We start from the raw sequence: 19602 nt of genomic DNA on the forward strand, positions 1-19602 counted from the left end.
CCACGCCAGGAGGGTGCAGACACCTCCTATAAAGACAAACACACACACACACACACACACACACACACACACACACACACACACACTCACTAGGATCTAGATGACAGATGGCTCCTACATTTTGTTCAATAAAGTTTCATAATACAAACCGAAACACGGCAAAAAATAGTATGCAAAAGTAAAATATTTCTTATTTGCATTTTTTTTTTATCACATGACATTTTTATACTTAACAGTATGTGGTACAGAACAAGAAACTACATTGTATACATTGCAGAACTTGTGAAAAGTCATTGTCATTTGTTAATAATTAGAATGATCAAGGTTATTTAAATTAACTTAAAACACATAAAATAACTGCATGTTGGTGCATGAGTTTGCGTGGTGCAGGTCTGATCAAGACTAAGGCCATATTTTGTAGTCGGGTTTAAATGCACTGAATAAATAAAAGCGCAGCTGGCCCTCGTATTTGGGCCAAAATTTAACACATTTTGTTATCCAAATATTCTCATCTAAGTAAGAGTAAAGTCTAAAAGTAAAGGCTAAATGCATGAACCGAGTAGTCTTAAGGAAATAACTTAATATTCCTGTTTTCTACCTCATTTGTGAGATACAAAATTATAATCTGCACACTTTTTTTTTCATTGATATTCTTCAAAGAAGTCCTAAGGCCTAAGCTTTGAATAACTCATATTGAATATTCAGATGTTATATAGATGTTCAATTGTTGGAAAGATGAAGATAAAGATGTTTATTTTCGGTGATTTCTATTCATTAAATATTTGTTACCAGTATCCACTACTCACATTCATTAATTATATTCACTAGCCAACTGAGAAAAAATTTGTGTGAGTGTGTGTGATAGTGCGTGCGTGTCTGTGTGTGTGTGAGTGTGTGTGTGTTCATCACAGTAAGTGGAATATTTTCGAAACACGGCCCTGTGATGTTAACTCTATAATTGAATTATGAATCAGAAACAGGTGGAATTGTATGTCTTGTAATTATTTTGGCTACATAATTCCCTTAAAATTGTCCACATATACATATACCATTTGTGAAGATAATTAAGAACAATGATGTACGTGATGGTTTAATAGTTTCCACAGTTGTCGGTTGTACATTCTCTAACTGTCCTGTACTCTGTCACTGCTGCTGCCAGAACGTTTTTTCCAGTTCGCCTCTTGTGTTGCAAAACTGAAAAGGAAACAACGTCCTGCCTTCATTAAAGCAAAATGAAACCTCTAGAATGCTAGTCCCCTGATTAGATGAAACAACGTCCTGCCTTCATTAAAGCAAAATGAAACCTCTAGAATGCTAGTCCCCTGATTAGATGAAACAATGTGCTTTAGCATTTATCTGGTGAAGCACATGTAGTCCTCTGTCTGTCGTTGTGCTGACCAAGCTAGACTGTATAAGGTCTGTGAGCAGGCCCAGAGGGGGGCAGGGATGGGCGGTCTTCTAGACAAATGTGCCGCCTGCTCTCACAATGACGCTAAGACATGATTGACAGGTGACAAAAGCTGGGGTGGAGTTGCTCAATTGTTGTGCGTATAGATGATGTCATGGCCACTCGCATAATCTAGATGGCAGGTAGTGCACTCTAGTGTAGCACCGCTGCAGTATACTTGATCTGTGTGCTTGATGTATAATCTGTGGGTGAGTGAGTATGTGTATGCAACATAACATGTCTAAATAAGAGTAAGGGGAGACACACACAACGTCAATTTCGAATTGCAGGTGCTTGAGTCGGTTTACATTATTAGGGATATACTAGGCTTTTCATATGACACAACATTTGTAAAATGACTGTAGAAGATTTTTTGGTATAATTTTATAGCCTACACTATTCTGTGGTTGACTAGATGTATAGCCAAAACAGCCAATTGGTGCCTATTGTTACCCTTATGCATTAGACCAGGGGAAGGAACAAAAGTGAATTATAGTTTAATCTCCCACCGGTGAAATGAAGATGCAAAGGCGCCACGATTAGCACCCTTTAAATGCACAAAGATGCCATTGTCAAAATGTTTACTCGACGGGCCCTGGAGAAGATTGCCACCTATTGGACAGTGAATATGCAACAACAGAAAAGTCACCAATTAACTTTTGTTGCCGCAAAACCATTTTTTTGCTATTTTTCGCTGAGCTTTAAGTAGAAGCAGAGACGGCTGATAAACTAAAGTATCTTTGGTAAAAGATCTAGGAAGTATAGTGATCCCTGTAAGTGGTCTAAATTCACTATCTTCTCAGTCATCCTGGAAGGAAAGCTTCTTGGGTATGTTCCTCTCTGTCACATGTTCATCTTGTTTGAATAAGACCTCCACGTGTGCCATGTCAGCTCGTGCTGGTGGATAAGGTAACAGTAGTAACAGTCCTAATAGAAAAGTGACTTATCTCAGGCTGTGCCAGTGTCCTGATTATCGACTGGGCCTGCAGTGTTCAGTCACAGTTTAACTTCCTCCCCATGTGCACAGAATGAATCCAGGTCTTTCATCTGAGAGCAAACGGTAGTGAAGGACTGTCTGCGCTGCCTGCAAGAGGTTCCGTTTGTGAAAGTGCCATCTAAGGTTAAGGTGGCATGGCTGTGTGTGTGACTGTTTGGGAAAGGGAGGAGCAGTATTTATCTCATAGTCTATTAAAAGCTATCCGCGGCCTGTTATTGCTTTGGCAAACATTGTTAGACATAGAGGGGCAGTCAATTTAGGTGGGTGAGGAACTGTTGACTGCTCGCAATGAGAGGTCACTTCAGGACACTCCAGCACACTCCATGTCAAAAGTACATACAATTACTGTCTGCCCGAGTGTCTCATACTGCAGTCTGGTAAAAGACGACCCAGAGATGAGTTTTATTTGACATTTACCTTGCTGTACCTGGCGAGATGTGTTTGTAGTATAAACACATAATGCATAACAGCATGTTTGTCATGCTATGATTTAGTGCAGTGGTTCTCAACCTTTTTCCAGTGATGTACCCCCTGTGAAATATTTTTTCAGCCAAGTACCCCCTAACCAGCGCACAAGAATTACCGCTAAGCTTCAACCACAACTCCATCGTTTGAGTTTTGACAGTGATTGACAGGTGATGGCGGGTGGCATGTGACAGGTTGGGTTGAACCATCCTGGTATCGGGGGGAATCTGGGTTTTTAGGAGGATAATGAAATTGAATAGCCTACTGAAATATAAAATTCATTTTATGAACTTATATTTTCCTGAAATATTTATTAAATAATTGTTTTTAAAGTATTTTTGCATGGATTCTACTTTTTAAATATATGTATATTTTAAAATCTCACGTACCCTCTGGAGTGCCTTCAAGTACCCCCAGGGGTACGCGTACCCCCATTTGAGAACCACTGATTTAGTGAACAGCAACCATTGCTTCAGCTCTGGAAAAACAAACTTTGAGCATATATTTTTACACACACACTGAGACACAAACGCACACACACAGACATATACATATATATGGAGAGAGAGAGTGTGTGCGTGTGTGTGTGTGTGTGTGTGTGTGTGTGCGCTTGCGTGTGTGTGTGTGTGTGTGTGTGTGGAGAGAGAGAGAGCGGTGTGGTAACACCTCTCCTCTCTGAGGCCCCAGCAGTCTGACTCACCTCTGTGGGTATGCCTCTCCCATCCAGAGGTAAACCACATGGCAGACCACAGCCTCACTCACACAGGAAACTCTCAGCGCTGACCACAGCATCGCGCTGGCCTCACAACCATGACAGCTGCCCAGCCTGCTCTCTGTCGCCTTACCCAAGCAGCGCTGAGGGCAGTCTCCGCCCGTTACTTAGTGCTTACCAGCTTCACATTGACCTTTCACCTTTTGACTCAGTGTGTGTTCAATTAGAAAATATTGGCATAGACATTTAGATGGCTTAATTTACCAGTAGTGTCACAACATTACAATACCTGATTTGGAGTATTTCAAAGTGCAACAAGTGAAACAACTGAGGAGAATTTGATACATGGTGAGGATCTTCCTTTCTTAGTGAGGGAGAGGTGTTACTTGACTCTTCCAACTCTAAGCCAAGTAGAGTTGTAAACAAGATTTCCATTAATAATGTAGTGAGTTTGAGTGGAATATTTCCAGTCAAATATTAAACATTACCGCTGCCTGAAACCCAGTTGTGAGACTAAATAAGCTTCTATCCACAATCTTTTCACATCTTGAATGAGGACTGGACCAGGACCACATGACATAATAATAGAATTTAATAGAATTATATGAAGTATACTCATATATATACTATTTTTTGTATGTATCACAGTAACACGCATCTTCAGTGTTCTATTTATTTGTTTTGTTTTAATACATTGTCATTGAAGTCAGAAGACTAAGCATCTCACAGCATATTGTACCTTGTATAATTATCTGTGACAAATAATTATTTTATTTTATTTATTTTACACCTATGCTTTCCATTGCTGAAATTAAAAATAACATGAATCTTTCCCTGTCTTTCTCTCATAGATGCACTATGTGGACACAGTTCTTTTCTATGGATCATAATGGTGTTTATACAAATCATCCTTTGTTTCATTCATCTGGCTGTATGGTTTGCTGTATTTGGTGGTTGTGAACAAGTCATCATTTTGAAGTTGATACAGGTCAAGGCGTTACCCTAAGGACGGTATGTCAAGCATTCAGAGCACTGGAATCCAAAACTGCCCTTTGAAGTGAGGTAGTAGGTTGTATAGTTTTAGGGTCAATCCCTTGCTGTGAGTTAACTATACAACTTACTGTCTTTCCTGAAGTGGCTGTATTGTCATCATGTGGAAAGTTATGAAAAAACCCCCAACATTTTTTGTATATAAATACAAATTGTTATTTTGGTACGTGTAAAGTTATTGTAGAAACAATGTGTAAATTGTCATTACACCCAGTCATTTCATTCGGAATTCACTTATATTCTGTATGTATCAAAATAAAGGTTTCATTGAACTGTCTCTTGCATTGACTTAGCATGATTTTCTGGTCTTTTATTTGATTCTACCCTGTAAACACCAATAATGTGTTTAATAATGCTCGTGTTTACTTTTAGATCTACATGTGCAAGGTGTGCATATATGCAAATGCAGATTTATTTCCATAGGCTTATGCTGTAGATTTGTGTATTTGTAAATGAAAACATGACCTTTCATTGAGAAATTGAAGTTGATGCACTGATGTTCGTACAGGGTGAGGTAGTAGGTTGTGTGGTTTCAGGGTTGTGATTTTGCCCCATCAGGAGATAACTATACAACCTACTGCCTTCCCTGAAGGGCAGCAAAACAACGCTACATCTTCAAAGACCCACAAACTGTAAGTATTGCTATCCTTTAAATATTTACTTTATATTACCACATAATGTGTTACATTAAATAATGTGTTACAGATGTATATTTTAAAAGCAAACAATAAAATGATGAAATCCTGCCTGTTGAAATTGTTTCTGTCTCATTGTCTTTTATCTCACTCTCATCATACAAATTCATCTGACCTATCATCCTCACTATAGGCATACATGCATACATTGGAGATGGATCTTTATTGATGGATCTATATTTTTCTGATGTTTCTGAGATCAAACAATAATGTTCTGTATTGATGTATCTTTATTTTTCTGATGTTTCTGAGATCAAACAATAATGTTTAATAGATACTGATGAAGAATGTCAGAAATAATCTGACATCTGATCTCTGCAGGTTCACATGGGTGATGGTGAGGTCTGTTGTAAGAAACAGTGGTTCTCCTCCTCAGTTGCTAAAATGGATGCTTGTCCACTAAATAAAATATGCACTCTGACCCAAATGGACATTTAGCAGCTTCAGCTCAGCGTGACACAGACTCTCAAGCTTTCCTTTCACAGAAATGTTTGTGCTTCCAACATACAGGGCAATAGTCAAACTGTATACACAACCTGTCATTTGAGTGTTAACCATTAATTGAGTTTTGATACACTTTTTGGGAAAAGGTTGGTGTTTCACCCTAGGTTTATGAACAGTGGGTGGCACTAGAGTTCAAGTTACCACAAGTAGCAGCTGAATATGTGGAGGGAATCCATTCAGGCTAGAGGGAATGCAGTTGGCTTTTTTCAGAAACAATGAGCTTATTATTGTAACTATAGCATTATGGTATCACATTATTATTGTATCTATAGCATTATGATATCACATTATTATTGTATCTATAGCATTATGATATCACACGTTTATTATTATGATATCACACGTGTATTATTGTATCTATAGCATTATGGTATCACATGTTTATTATTGTATCTATAGCATTATGATATCACACATGTATTATTGTATCTATAACATTAGTATTGGCTGTGGTGTAGGCTATACGCATATGGAATGGATAAGCCTTTTTCCTACATGCTTTGCCTCAATGACTAAACCTGGCTATAGATTTGTGTAGACAATGCTCAAAGATGCTCATTAGATCCTGGTTTCCTTAAAAAAAAAAAAAAAACTTTTTTACTGACCCAGTTTCAAGAACTGATCTAATGAACTGTCTGTCTTCCCTGGCCTCAATAACCATAACTCAGTGTGCCTTGGCGTTTTGGTTTAACCTTGATGCGCCTTAGCTCCAAAAAGGTTGAGAACCTCCAACCTACACTATGATATGAGGATTTCCCGCATCATGCAGCTCACAGCTCGTGCATGCTCCAAAATCGGCTAGTACGAATTAATTCACATCGTGAACTGTGTGCCATAATGAATCGACGTCATGGATAGGACATCGTTCTTTCGTAGTAAAAAGACTTATTTCTATTGGCTGAAACTATAGGTGTGTCAGGAGGTGTGTGCATGCTGTAGTGTCATTGGAGCGTCACGTCCGGGAGCGAAACGGCACGGTTCGCTACCACCAACGCGTTTTGGCAGTAGTAGGATACTGGTGGGTGAAGAAACGTGTGTGGACTTTTCAATATTTCGGCCTCCTCCTGATTCAACCGCTGCAGGCAACAAAGAGTCGTATGGTAGATCTGGATTGGTCAGCTGGCTTTAAGGTAGACAGACATGCCTAAACAGTGTTCTGTCTTATGTAACAAGCTATTAGATAAATGGTAATGCACGCCGTCTTACAAATATGGGCTTATAACACTCATTGAAAGTAACATATGAAGACATAAAACATGTTAATTCTGCATGTCAATTCTCCGAACCGATGCAAACCAATTCTACACGGTAGGCTATTTAATGGCAAACATTTTCAGAAACAGCCGAAAAACGAAATATTGTGCATTCACATGTTGCGTAATAATGCAATGAATAGCCTAGCTGGTCTGCTGCTGATTCCATGCCCAGCCTGGTTGTCAGTTTAACTGAATTATGTAAAAGTTATTTTTAAATCTGTGCATTTGTTTGACTTAATTACAGTCTGTTTTGTAGACACGAGTGTTTTCATTACTGTACTCTGCTATACAATAATCGAAAATGATGGAAACTCTACCTCCCCCAACCTCTGACTCTGAATGTCTAATCAAGAAAACTGTGAAACTGTCCAATTTGGATGCTCAAATAGCTTCAAAACGGATTCCTATGATCAGTATTTTGGCTTTACATTATTGTTATTGTCAGAGTTAAAAATTTGAATAGCTTTGACAAGTTTTTTGATCAAGCATTACAATAAGGGTGTGAGACCATTTTGACTAGATTGACACTTCCTTTTGTGCTCTACCCAACGTTTTACTGTCTTCTGCTGGATACAGTGTGTCTGATGCTTATTCCACACATCTAACTGGTGTAGGTACCAGGTTTTATACTAATCTTGAGTTGTGCTGATGGTGTTCTGATTAAGTTCTTTTCAATGTAACGCATAATTAACCAGCATTATAAGGCCAATTTATAGGCCTATTATATTCTTGGAATCGATATGCTATGTTGTGAAACCAATAAGCCTACATTTTGTATTCATGGGATTGTTTGTCCTTTATACTGGACTCAGCCCTGGGAGAAATGTTTATGGGGTGAGCTTTAAGGGTCAGCTGAGGTCATCCTATCCTTAGCATCTGGATGTGTATGATTGTTTAGCTTTAGACAATGTCTTATCTCATGCTCACAGCTCATCGCTCACAGTACAGCTCAAATATTGGCCATGCACCAAATAATCTCGTTCATTGTGAAGGCCAGGTCATGCAGTGTGTGTCATTTTGGACTTTGTCCCTTGGTGGAGCTTGTGTATTTATTTGGTCCAAACCCATAGTCGTCTTCTCATAAGTGAACTGTCAGGTAAGCCTAGATTTCTCTCTCCACTTTCAACTCCGTTGATTAGTTCTTATGTGATTGGGTTGTTGACTGTTAAGGTGAATCAGAGAGTTTTTGCGCGCATGCGAGTGTGTGTGTGTATGTGTTAGGTGTGTGTGTTGTATGTGTGTGTGTGTTGTGTGTGTATGTGTGTGTGTGTTAGGTGTGTGTGTGTGTGTGTTAGGTGTGTGTGTATGTTTGTGAGTGTGTGTGTGTGTTAGGTGTGTGTGTGCGTGTGTGTGTGTGTTTGTGCGTGTGTGTATATGTGAACAGTGATACTGTCAAAGGTCTTTAGCAGTTGCAAATGCTGTTCATAATCTGTCCCATTACATATCGGTTTTCTTTGTCTGTCTAGAATAGCTCTAATTTTGCACTTGTACATATGCTCATAGCTGGAATCAAACATTCTGTGTATTAATCACAGGGTTACATACAGGGCACACAGCTAAATTACTTCATGTGTGTATTTTTGGTTGTGGTGTCTGACTTTCAACCTCATTACTTCGACTACCTGCAACATTGCAAAGCAGTTAACCACATGAACCAAACATCTAATGCATCATGGATACATCTCATTCAAGATAAGATGCTTTTGTGGCCTGTGTAAACTGAAAATGGTTACTTTGTTTTGTTATGGTTATGGTTATGATTATGGTTATGGATACGCTTTTGTCCAAAAGCGACATACAAATACAAAACAATACAATACTTAAATTTAACAGGGACCAAACTGAAATGTTGCAGTAATAAACAATGTCAATTCAATTAGCCTAATGAAATAAACAATGAAAATGAAGAAAAAAAGATAAAAACAATAATGTTCATTCAATCAATAATATAAAAACAATAACATGGTAAGACTACATTAAGGAGAATATCAATAGTAAACAACAATGTCAAATTAATCAACAGCCTAATGGAAATAAAACAATATTATACAAACCATAACGCATAAGAAGCGCTTAATGAACTAAGTGCATGTTGAACAGGAATGTCTTTAGACCCCTCTTAAACGACCCAAAACTATCACAAGAACAGAGAGCACTGGGCAACTCATTCCACCAACATGGAACCACTGAGGAAAAGAGTCTTGAATTTGACCTAGCGTTTATGACTGGTCGACGCAACAGACGCTCATCAGAAGACCGCAGTGGGCGGTTGGGGATGTACAGAGTACTCTCTCAAGTGCAGCTCAAGGAAACTGTAACTGTAGAAGGTCTTCACTTCCTTAAAGGAGCAGAATATCTGTAGAACAAAAATGTACCGTGGCCACAGCCGTGGCCTACTGGTTAGCGCTTCAGACTTGTAACCGGAGGGTTGCCGGTTCGAACTCCGACCAGTTGGAACGGCTGAAGTGCACTTGAGCAAGGCACCCAACCCGTCACTGCTCCCCGAGCGCCGCTGTAGCAGGCAGCTCACTGCGTTGGGATTACTGTGTGCTTCACCTCACTGTGTGTTCACTGTGTGCTGAGTGTGTTTCACTAATTCACGGATTGGGATAAATGCAGAGACCAAATTTCCCTCACAGGATCCAAAGAGAATATTATACTTATATACTATGTACAGTTTGTATCCAGAAAGACTGACATCAACGTCAGCATGTACATCTTATCAGTACTGTATGTGGATTTGGGAACTGAACCTAACCTTGCTAGAACAATTATTTGATGTAACAGTTCAGCCACAGTAATGTTTTAGGATGGCTTTTGAAGCTTTCAAGAGAGTTCCATTATCAGCATCATAGTTGGCCCCACAAGGCTTCCGTTTTAACATTCCATATTATGTTATCTTAATGCAGAGGAAGTAGATTGGGAACCAAATAGAACGTTCAAGCATTGTTTTTGTTTTTATTGTTGAAAGGGTCTATATTGTCATCATAAGCCTCCAAGTCACGCCAGTCTTGTAAGACCCCATGTAAGCCAGACTGATTTAGTTGCCTAGTAGACTTGTCAGATAATTTAGCTATTTCTGGGTCGGTCCCAATTTCCCCCTCATCTTGTTCCAAAAAGACAGCCCCGGATTATTGTTCTCCAGGGAGCAAAAACCCGGCGCGCCAGGAGATGGGGACAATGAAAGGAGTGGTTGGTGGGCAGGTGAGGGTGTTTATTAGTTTCACAGTCTTCTTCTGCACTGGCCTCCACTGTCAGCGTCCTCTTAGGCACGTAGGCCGCTCTGTCTGTTTGAGGTTGGGGGTAGTTGGGGGTGTTGAGCAAGCATCCGTTGCCAAAATGGAACAGGATCTCCTTCAGCTGATACATGCTGAAAAAAACAAAACAGTGCTTTATTGTATAATGCCTGCACTCCTCTGAATTTGAATTGGCTTGGTTTTCAACAGGATCGTGAAGAATGAAATGGAGGAAAATAGTGGACTGAGCTTCCTTTAAATCACTCCATAGTTATCTTTTTGAAGAATAACTGCCATGGGCTTGTGATCGATTTTGTCAAGTTCCCCCTTTGCCTTCTGTGTGAGTAGATGTTCTGTTAGGAGTTAGCTGCATAACTGCATTGCTCTGTTGTAGTTTAGTTCCTGTTAGCTTAGTCTTTCCCAGTGTGCTGCTTTATTATGTCACCTGTGGAAACAAATCGAGGCAGAGTGCATAATACTGAGTGTTTAGTGTCAGGGATTGCTTTGCGGTGATTTCTTGATTTTCCTATTTATATAAGAATGGGCTTGAATTTATTACCCTATTGTCAACTTGCCCGAGTATTGTTGCAGAACTTACTGTATGGTGTGTGAATCTCAGCTCACCTTGTTTTGTGAGGGATAGATACATTCCTGAGAAAAGGGAAATTGTTCTCTAGGGAGCTCACTAGACTCAGGCATCCTCATGCCATCTGGGGGCCAACAGATGTGAACAGTTGGGTAAGATTGATGTTTCACTTTTAATGAAATGCAGCTTTGCGATCGGAGTAAAACTGCCGTGAAGCTCCAAGGCCAAGATCTAGACAGGTCAGCAATGTGTTTTGGAAAATAAAACAAAAACTTGTCAAACAACTAAAGAGAGAGGATTTGGCCCATCACAGCATTAACATACATTGTTAGCGGACTACACTGTATGTGTTTCCATTCAACACTCCAACAAAACACATCTCAAAAACTGTGTTTGCGATAATAGTTGCAATTGTGACTGCATAGACATACAAAATAACTATCCTAGTCATCTGAAGCTGTTATCCAATAGCAGAGGAGTTAGAGATGAAGGTTCTGGACAGCTCTATAATGGGCCTGACAGATGTTCTCTGCTTTACAAATAGCAGCTGTGTTGTTGGGTGTGAACAAAGGCGGCCAGCCTCTAAGATGATGACTGTAGGCCACAAATATTGTGTTGCTCATCATCACTCTCCAACCACATATCTGCTATGAGTGTGCTGACAAGCAAATCTACATGATGCCACATGAATTGAGTATCTTCATTTCAGCATGCAGTATGTGTTTGATTCACTTACAGACACTATGAAAGCTGATCTGAAAACAACAATTTAGATTAGATGAGATTAGGTTAGATTAGATTAACTTTATTGTCATTGTGCAGAGTACAAGTACAAAGACAACGAAATGCAGTTTGTGTCTAACCAGAAGTCCAAAAAGGCAGAAAACAGCAATGTGTACAAAGTATAGACAGGTGGTGCATAGACAGGACAAGAAATATAGTGCAGTGTAGACAGCAGTATACAATTGGTTTACAGAAGGTGGTTTAGAGTAGAGTAGAGTACAATGAACCAACAGATATGTTTGACCTGTAAAATAAAAGAAATTACCTAAAGCTCCTGTATTCAAAAACAACGACTGTATTTTATTGTCCTCTCTGTTAGCCAGTAACTTGCTCTTTGGCCCGTGAGTAAGCAAGAGGCCAAAACTGAGCATTGTGTGATAAGGTGATGTGATAGCCACTTCAGTGTTTACACCATAAAGGAGGTGAGCACATGTAGAGCCCCTTCATATACAGGTCAAGGATATTTACCTTCACTGGGCCCTGGCGAACCTGAGAAGGCACAAGTTTCTTAAAAAATGTAATTTCCGCTCTTTTTTAATTTAACTAGAACTTTGCTAAGCAATACTAATTTCCTGGCTTTTTAACTTTCCAGACGTTTTACTCTACTTTTGTTTTGTAGTGCAAACTTTTTAAATGTTGCGTGTAGAACAAACTTGGGTTTAGAAGAAAATCATAGCCATAATTTTAGTAGGAGTTAATGCTGGAAATTTGAATCTGTTTGAAGATTCTATGTAGTGTCTGTGCTGTATGTACCATTCAGGGAGAGGCTCTAAATGTTATTGTATAGCTGTGCAGTGTCAATAAAGGCATTCTAATCTATTTCATTTAATTGAAAAGAATTACAAATTAAATGTCATTTTTATTTTTGGCTGAAATTATTAATTCTGACCTGAAAAGAGACTACAGACTAGACTGAAGCAGGTTTATATTCTTCTGGTATCAATAAACAGTTTGAAGGACATGAATGACTCTACATAACTTGTATTCTACCTCTAAGAAGATAATCAATTTGTATTTTTCAATCAGTTTAACTGTATACACTTGTTCTTTTTTAGTCTCATGAAGGATTCAGTGCTTGGCATGGTTCACCACCATGGTCGACATGCCGAGTCCCTACAGTCCGTCCTCTATTGGAGACTCGGTCCTGGTAAGTCCTCTGTGCGGGGACCTTATCCAGGACTTGGGGGAGCTAGAAGATCTCTCTCAGTCAGTGGAAGATGATTCTTTCAACAGCTTTGATATCCATGAGCACAAGTCTTCAAGTACAGGATCCGAGTGTTCTACTGCATTAGGTAACCTGCTGACTGATTCACCCATATCACGAGTTAGATGAGAAATCACTCTTGAGAATCACTCCATAGGCTTGAGCCTAATTAATGATAACAGAATGCTAGAATCCCACATGGTTTGTTTTGTACCAATCAACTCTGCTTATGAAAGACATTTCTGACGTTCCATCACTTCTTCAGTCTGTTATAATACATCATGACCAATATGTATTTGGGCACTCTTTCACACTTCTGAAAGCTATTTGCTTAAGATTTTCTATTCCATGCCATGGGACATTTCCCCTTTGCTAGTTGCGTAGACTAATGGTACAGTGTGTGATGCAGTTCCCAATGTGCAGGTTACAGCCTTGCAAGGGGACCTCCGCTATGTGTGTGTGTGTGTGTGTGCGTGTGTGTGAATTTGAGGCATGAAATTTGAGTGTTTGGAGTCCATTCACCATTTGCACAATTCATTATAAATCATAGAATTCCATATTATATTATATTTTTATTGCATGTAGATATCCAATATACTTGAAAGTTTGGGTTTTACACTCTGAAGTAGGCTACAGCATTAAATTAGTCGTCATTAGCCAACTTTTAGCATTTGGTGTACGCCGAGTGTAAGTGTTATACTCTATGTATACAATGGTTTTGCAATAATGATTAGCCCTGGTATTTCTGCTTGCTCCTCAGATTTTTTAACACCAGCGTCCAGTCCGACCTCTGTGGTGTTTGGAATAGTGACCGGAGATGAGGTGTCCTCTAGCCCTCTAAACCTGGAGTGCCGCGTTTGTGCTGATCGTGCCTCAGGCTTCCACTATGGGGTCCACGCATGTGAGGGATGCAAGGTTAGAATACTCACACAAGTACACCCACCCTCCTATTCACTCACTCACAAGGGGAATGTCATGCGAAGGACACAGATGCCTCTGAGTGGCTGCTCTTTAACCTCTCCCCTGCTTGGAGCCCATCCATGAGTACAGACCAAACTGATGTCGCGTTGCCACATCAAGAGGTGGATCATCATCAACATCATCGTGTTACTCCTCTTCCTCAGTATGCACGCTTTGTTCATCTGACCCGACTGCCATGGACAGGGAAGGAATATCACAATAACTCCCATCTGGCTATTTGCTGTGAAGAAGAAATATTTTGAGGGTCATAAAACTGTCAAAAATGGTTGGAAATTCCTGTGAGGAAATCCATGTTTCTACAGAGACCGGGTAGTCAGGGGTTTTCATTGGCTGAGTCTGTTCAACTCCCCCAGTCTTTTGCATAACCTCTGTGACCTGAGGCCTAGAGCCACTGAAAGAGCATTCATTGGGCTATTTTCTGGGACAAGCACTGTGACAGAATGGTTGGAAAGGGAAGACTCATATACCAATTTCAAAACCGATGCGCTGGGATGATTGCTTCAACCTTCTCTGTCATCTTGAGATTCATACCAATGTATTCTCAGCTACAGAAACAGTATGTCATAAGGTGTCACATGTCTCCGGGAAGATCTTGAACACTACGACAGGAGTGTGTTTTATGGATGTTTCCATTTACAGACATGTGCTGGGTGGCTCCCAACAGGGCTATGTAGTAACAGAGATGCCTAAAATACTGACCCTTTGCATACATATCAACAGCTCACAGCTTAAGCTTTAAATGGCCCCTGTGTGTGTGCGTGTGTGGGAGGGAGGGAGGGAGGGTTGGGCATTGATGGATATTGTCATATGTTTATTTACAACATGGATTTTAAGTTTCCATTTGACCTCATGTGAGTGTAATTATTGAAAAACACAAACACTTAAATTGATCTTTTGATGTTTGTGTCAGTCAAGTATTAATGGAGGAGGCACACATTCATTATCTACTTTGCATGGCGGATGTTATTTCACTTGTAAATTCTATTATATCTATGTTTTGCTACTTCAACCCCAGACAAAAGTAAATATACTCTTTGGTAAGATCCTCTCCATAAGCTGTTTTTTCCTCTGATGCAGTCTTGTTGTCAAAGTTCATATTTAAACTTATCTCTACAGTTTCTTATGCTAGCCTACTGATAATGAGCACAATAGCTAGCGTCTGTGCATACTAACCCTACACTCCCTCCTCTTTACTAATGGTTCACAGGGCTTCTTCAGGAGGACCATACGCCTTAAGTTGGAATACGACAAATGTGAGCGAAATTGCAAGATCCAGAAGAAAAACCGTAACAAATGTCAGTACTGCCGATTCCACAAGTGCCTTTCAGTTGGCATGTCCCACAATGGTAAGCAAAGTAAAACCTGACATTTCAGGTGATTGTTTCTATGGTATATATATGTAGCACCCCTCTGCTCTAAAAATGTACTTTAAAGTAAAAGGAGGTGCTTCTATGGGTTACTGTTAAGTTTAGGCCAGTTCTAGGTTTGGCATTAAGGGGGGAGTAAATTGACAAGGACACCAGTATGTAAAATGTTATAAATAAATAATGCAGGTTTATTAAATGCAAGAATATATTTTCTCTAAGAGAAAAGAAGAGGAAATATTAGTAAATAGAAAATAAATAGTAAATTAATACAAAACCCTATAAAATAATAAAAGAGCTCTTAAAAATGCAAAGTATCAAATCAATAGTTAAAAACTCAAATGTCCAAAAGAAAAGAAATACCCGGGTAAGGTGGTGTGAGTGTACAATGTCAGTGTATGTGTGAAGGCTTATCTGTATCCAGGGAACAGATCCAAGGGGTTGGTTATCCAGTTGGTTATCCAGTATGAAAGGGCAGTTCAAGGGGTTGGTTATCCAGTATGAAAGGGTAGAACAGTTCAATCGATCCAAGGGGACTGACTCGCCATCCAGTGTTCCAGTGTACATAAAAAAAACAATCAGCAGTTTGAGAATACAATTAAGGATATATATTAAATATCAAAGTCGTAAGATATCATTAAATTCCAATTCAACTACAGTTTCAGTTCAATTAAGTCCTATTAACTTAGCTAGGCACAACTACGACGTTAGCGTCGCTGGTAATGAGAGAGAAGAGGTGCCGTTCTCACTCACACACAGGCTAGCTACTACTGTGCGCGCACCTCTAAACATTCTAATATTAACGTCTCCTATCTCTTAGGAGTTTGTTACTACCAACGGTCATATATTTAAAATCATGTAATTCAATATATTCATTAACAACTTCTGTATTACTCAAAAACATACGTAAAGACAATATCAAGGACAATCAAATAAAACATATCTCCGATTGGTTTTTAATTAGTTAGCTCAGTTTTCTAGCATGCTAATCACCCTATTGAAATGCACTATCAGCTAACGGTGCTAATCACTCGCTTGCAGGATGCTAGCAGAGTATTTTAACTCACCGGAGTTCGAGATTCAAACAACACAGGTCTTCAACAATCCGTAGAAAAATAGATAAGGAAAGGTAAGACGATTCAATACAATAGATAGATTTAGAAAAGGTTAGATAATAGTTAGATAAAGATAGTATTATTTTTCTTAAGAGGATTATCAGTAACGTCTAATCAATTTCATTCAAGTGGAGTCTCGAGAGTGAAAAACAAACCCGTCACCTAGGAGATGACTATACCACAATAAAAGTATTTTAGAATACCTGCACTTTCAAGCAGACCAAAAAAAGAATGAAAAAGAAATACATATAATCATGTAAACTCAGCTTCTTGTTCTTGCTACTTCGTCATATTTATTCTATTTATTCATATTTATATATTAAAATATTTATTGTACTCAAACCATTCTAAAACTAAAGTTATGGCAAAGATCCTTGATTACTAGCTCCGCTTTAACCCTCTCTGGTTATGGTCTTAGTAACCAAACTTTAAGGTGGCTTACATATATAAACATTGTTTATAAAATGTAGTTTACAGTACTCTATTTACAATGTTGAAGGCATAAAACTGTGGGTGAACAGAAACCAATGAAAGGAGCTAAATGTTCACTGTGTAGGACTTGAGTTTTATGGGGTATGCACTTGCTCGTGTTTTATGTTAGGATCTTTATGTGACTGAATTGAATCACACACATTATGGTTCAGAATAGTTTTAGTGGTGTGAGTGTCGCCTATGCAATCAGAAATTTGTCCAGTTGTTTCCGCTGACATGGATGTGGATGGATGTGTGCTTGGACTTTAACCACAATATCTCACCCAGGGCTCAATTAGTGTGTGTGTGTGTGTGTGTGTGTGTGTGTTTGTGTGTGTGTGTGTGTGTGTCAAAAAATAATGTTTTACCCTAATAACCAGCAGACCTTGACCCCTGCAGGCAATTTGAATGTATTTACCCATGGCTTGTGCAATAAGTACAACTCACTAGATCTATGCTTAAGCTAGGTCAGAAGATTCCGCAAAGACTAAACTAAACCCGGAGCAGAGTGCATTATTATATATGTTACAATTACAACAACAGGAACACCATTTTGAATACAATGGGCAGAAAACATGGTGTAACTTAGAGTAACATCAGGACGTAATCACTAACTAATGTGTGTACTGTGGTTGATTTTAGCTATCCGTTTTGGGCGGATGCCCCAGTCAGAGAAGTTGAAACTGAAAGCTGAGCTGGAGACTGGAGAGAAGCAGTATGTGGAGCCTCAGCTGGCTGATGTGAAGGCTCTCATTCGACTGATCCATGCGGCTTACTTGAAGCACTTCCCCATGAATAAAGCCAAAGCCAGAGTTTTTCTCACTGGCAAGACCAGTGCACCGGTAAATACTCCCTAGTGTGCACACACTTCATTACATGTAAGTCTGCTAGTTAGTTTCAAATGCAGGCCTTGGAAGGAGGAGTAAGAGAAATGTCTCCCAATTATCCCTTCAGTGAAGGATATTTAAATAAACTAGTGGTAGCTAAAGAGTTCCTCCTCCTTCTCCACACTTTACTGATATAAAAGTCTTACAAACATGCTCACAACCTCATCAACTTAGTTCCCCATTTCATTATCCTAATGTTTTCTTTTTCTTTTTTGGAAGCCGTTTGTCATACATGACATGGACACTCTGCAGCTGGCAGAAAAGACGTTGCTGATCCAGCTTTTTGGAGGCAGCGTAGACGCGGTCGGCCTTTTGCAGCGCCAGGCAGAGGGTCGGCTCTTCCACTGTTGCCAGTGCACGTCCGTGGAGACGGTCACTGAACTCACAGAGTTTGCCAAGGCTGTGCCAGGCTTCCAGGAGCTTGACCTGAATGACCAGGTGACTTTGCTGAAGTACGGAGTACACGAGGCGCTCTTCGCCCTGCTGGCCTCCTGCATGAACAAGGACGGGCTGCTGGTCGCGCAGGGCAGAGGCTTCATCACGCGCGAGTTCCTCAAGAGTTTGCGCCGACCCTTCAGCGACATGATGGAGCCCAAGTTCCAGTTTGCCACGAAATTCAATGCCCTGGAGCTAGATGACAGTGACCTGGCTTTATTTGTAGGAACTATCATCTGTTGTGGAGGTACTGTAGACCAGAAAAAATAAATTACTCTTTAATAGCCTAGTGAGTAATGTTATAAACTGCACTTCGCATGGTGATTGAAAATGATAAACCTCAAAAATATTTGATGGGATTTCATTTCACTATAAACCCTTAACAAGCAACATAAATATGCAGTATTTGATGAGTTGTATGTGATGAGACGTTTTATGGTAGGCCTATATGGAACACTTAAAAAACTAAATGGTGGTCGCTATAGGCAATAATGCCAAATGTTGTAGAACAAGTTGAGCCAAAGTGCATAGCTTTTATAGCTATACTTCAGTATATCAAGTCAAGTACTTTGTTGTCAAGTCTTTCAACATGTATGTTATCTCTGTTTATCCTCTCAGACAGACCAGGCCTGGGCAATGTGTCGCACATTGAATGCATCCAGGAAAATATTATTCATGCACTGCGGCTCCATCTGCTGGCCAACCATCCAGATGACACATTCCTTTTCCCCAAGCTGTTGCAGAAACTGGCAGACCTTCGGCAGCTTGTGACTGAGCACGCTTGTCTAGTACAGGAGATTAAGAAGACAGAAGATGCCTCTTTGCACCCGCTGCTTCAGGAGATTTACAAAGACATGTATTAAGCATGGCCTTACATCTCAGAGTGAGATCTGGGGGGATATCGTCCAGGGAGGACTTCTGGGGCCTTGGTGGTTTGTGGAGAGCAGTCTAAAGTTTGGTGTCATGAGTGGTGGTGGAGAGCTGAAAAGTACAGCCGCCTTAATATAGCCACAGTCGCTGTTGGTGGAGATCAGAGAATTGCTGGTAAGAGTACTGGTTCCTGCAGGAACAGATTTTGCTTGTTATTTAGGCCTATGCAAAAAATATATAGTTTTAAGTATATATACTCTTTTGATCCCGTGAGGGAAATTTGGTCTCTGCATTTAACCCAATCCGTGAATTAGTGAAACACAGCACACACTAATCCCGGCGCAGTGAGCTGCCTGCAACAACAGCGGCAGCAGTGAGGGGTTAGGTGACTTGCTCAAGGGCATTTCAGCCGTGGCCCACTGGTCGGGGCTCGAACCGGCAACCCTCCGATTACAAGTCCAGAGTGCTAACCAGTGGGCCACGGTTGTGTCTGTGGGAATATCCAAGTAACAGCAGGGATAAAGGGATTGTTGTATACGTTGTA

At 39.9% G+C, this 19602-nt stretch overlaps 1 protein-coding gene and 1 long non-coding RNA gene across 7 annotated transcripts in view; one reads left to right on the plus strand and one right to left on the minus strand.

Moving 5' to 3' along the window:
• The window catches only part of pparaa (peroxisome proliferator-activated receptor alpha a), a 39156-nt gene extending 19775 nt beyond the window's left edge, over positions 1-19381 (plus strand). For 3 of the 6 annotated variants that reach the window (XM_042078002.1, XM_042078003.1, XM_042078006.1), the window contains 6 exons: positions 12787-13023; positions 13696-13850; positions 15124-15262; positions 17509-17708; positions 17973-18435; positions 18807-19381. In XM_042078002.1, the coding sequence (XP_041933936.1) occupies positions 12825-13023; positions 13696-13850; positions 15124-15262; positions 17509-17708; positions 17973-18435; positions 18807-19051 (1401 nt within the window). In that variant the 5' untranslated portion in view covers positions 12787-12824 and the 3' untranslated portion in view covers positions 19052-19381. The other 3 variants (XM_042078005.1, XM_042078001.1, XM_042078004.1) reach the window with 3 other exon arrangements.
• On the minus strand, positions 10060-12793 carry LOC121696903. The gene is made up of 2 exons (XR_006026354.1): positions 10987-12793; positions 10060-10807 (listed from the first exon to the last, which is right to left on the minus strand). It is a non-coding gene; the product is annotated as an uncharacterized LOC121696903 (long non-coding RNA).
• Positions 19382-19602: the final 221 nt, after the last annotated feature.

This window comes from Alosa sapidissima, chromosome 22 (assembly GCF_018492685.1).
Source record: "Alosa sapidissima isolate fAloSap1 chromosome 22, fAloSap1.pri, whole genome shotgun sequence".
Lineage (NCBI taxonomy): Eukaryota > Metazoa > Chordata > Actinopteri > Clupeiformes > Clupeidae > Alosa > Alosa sapidissima.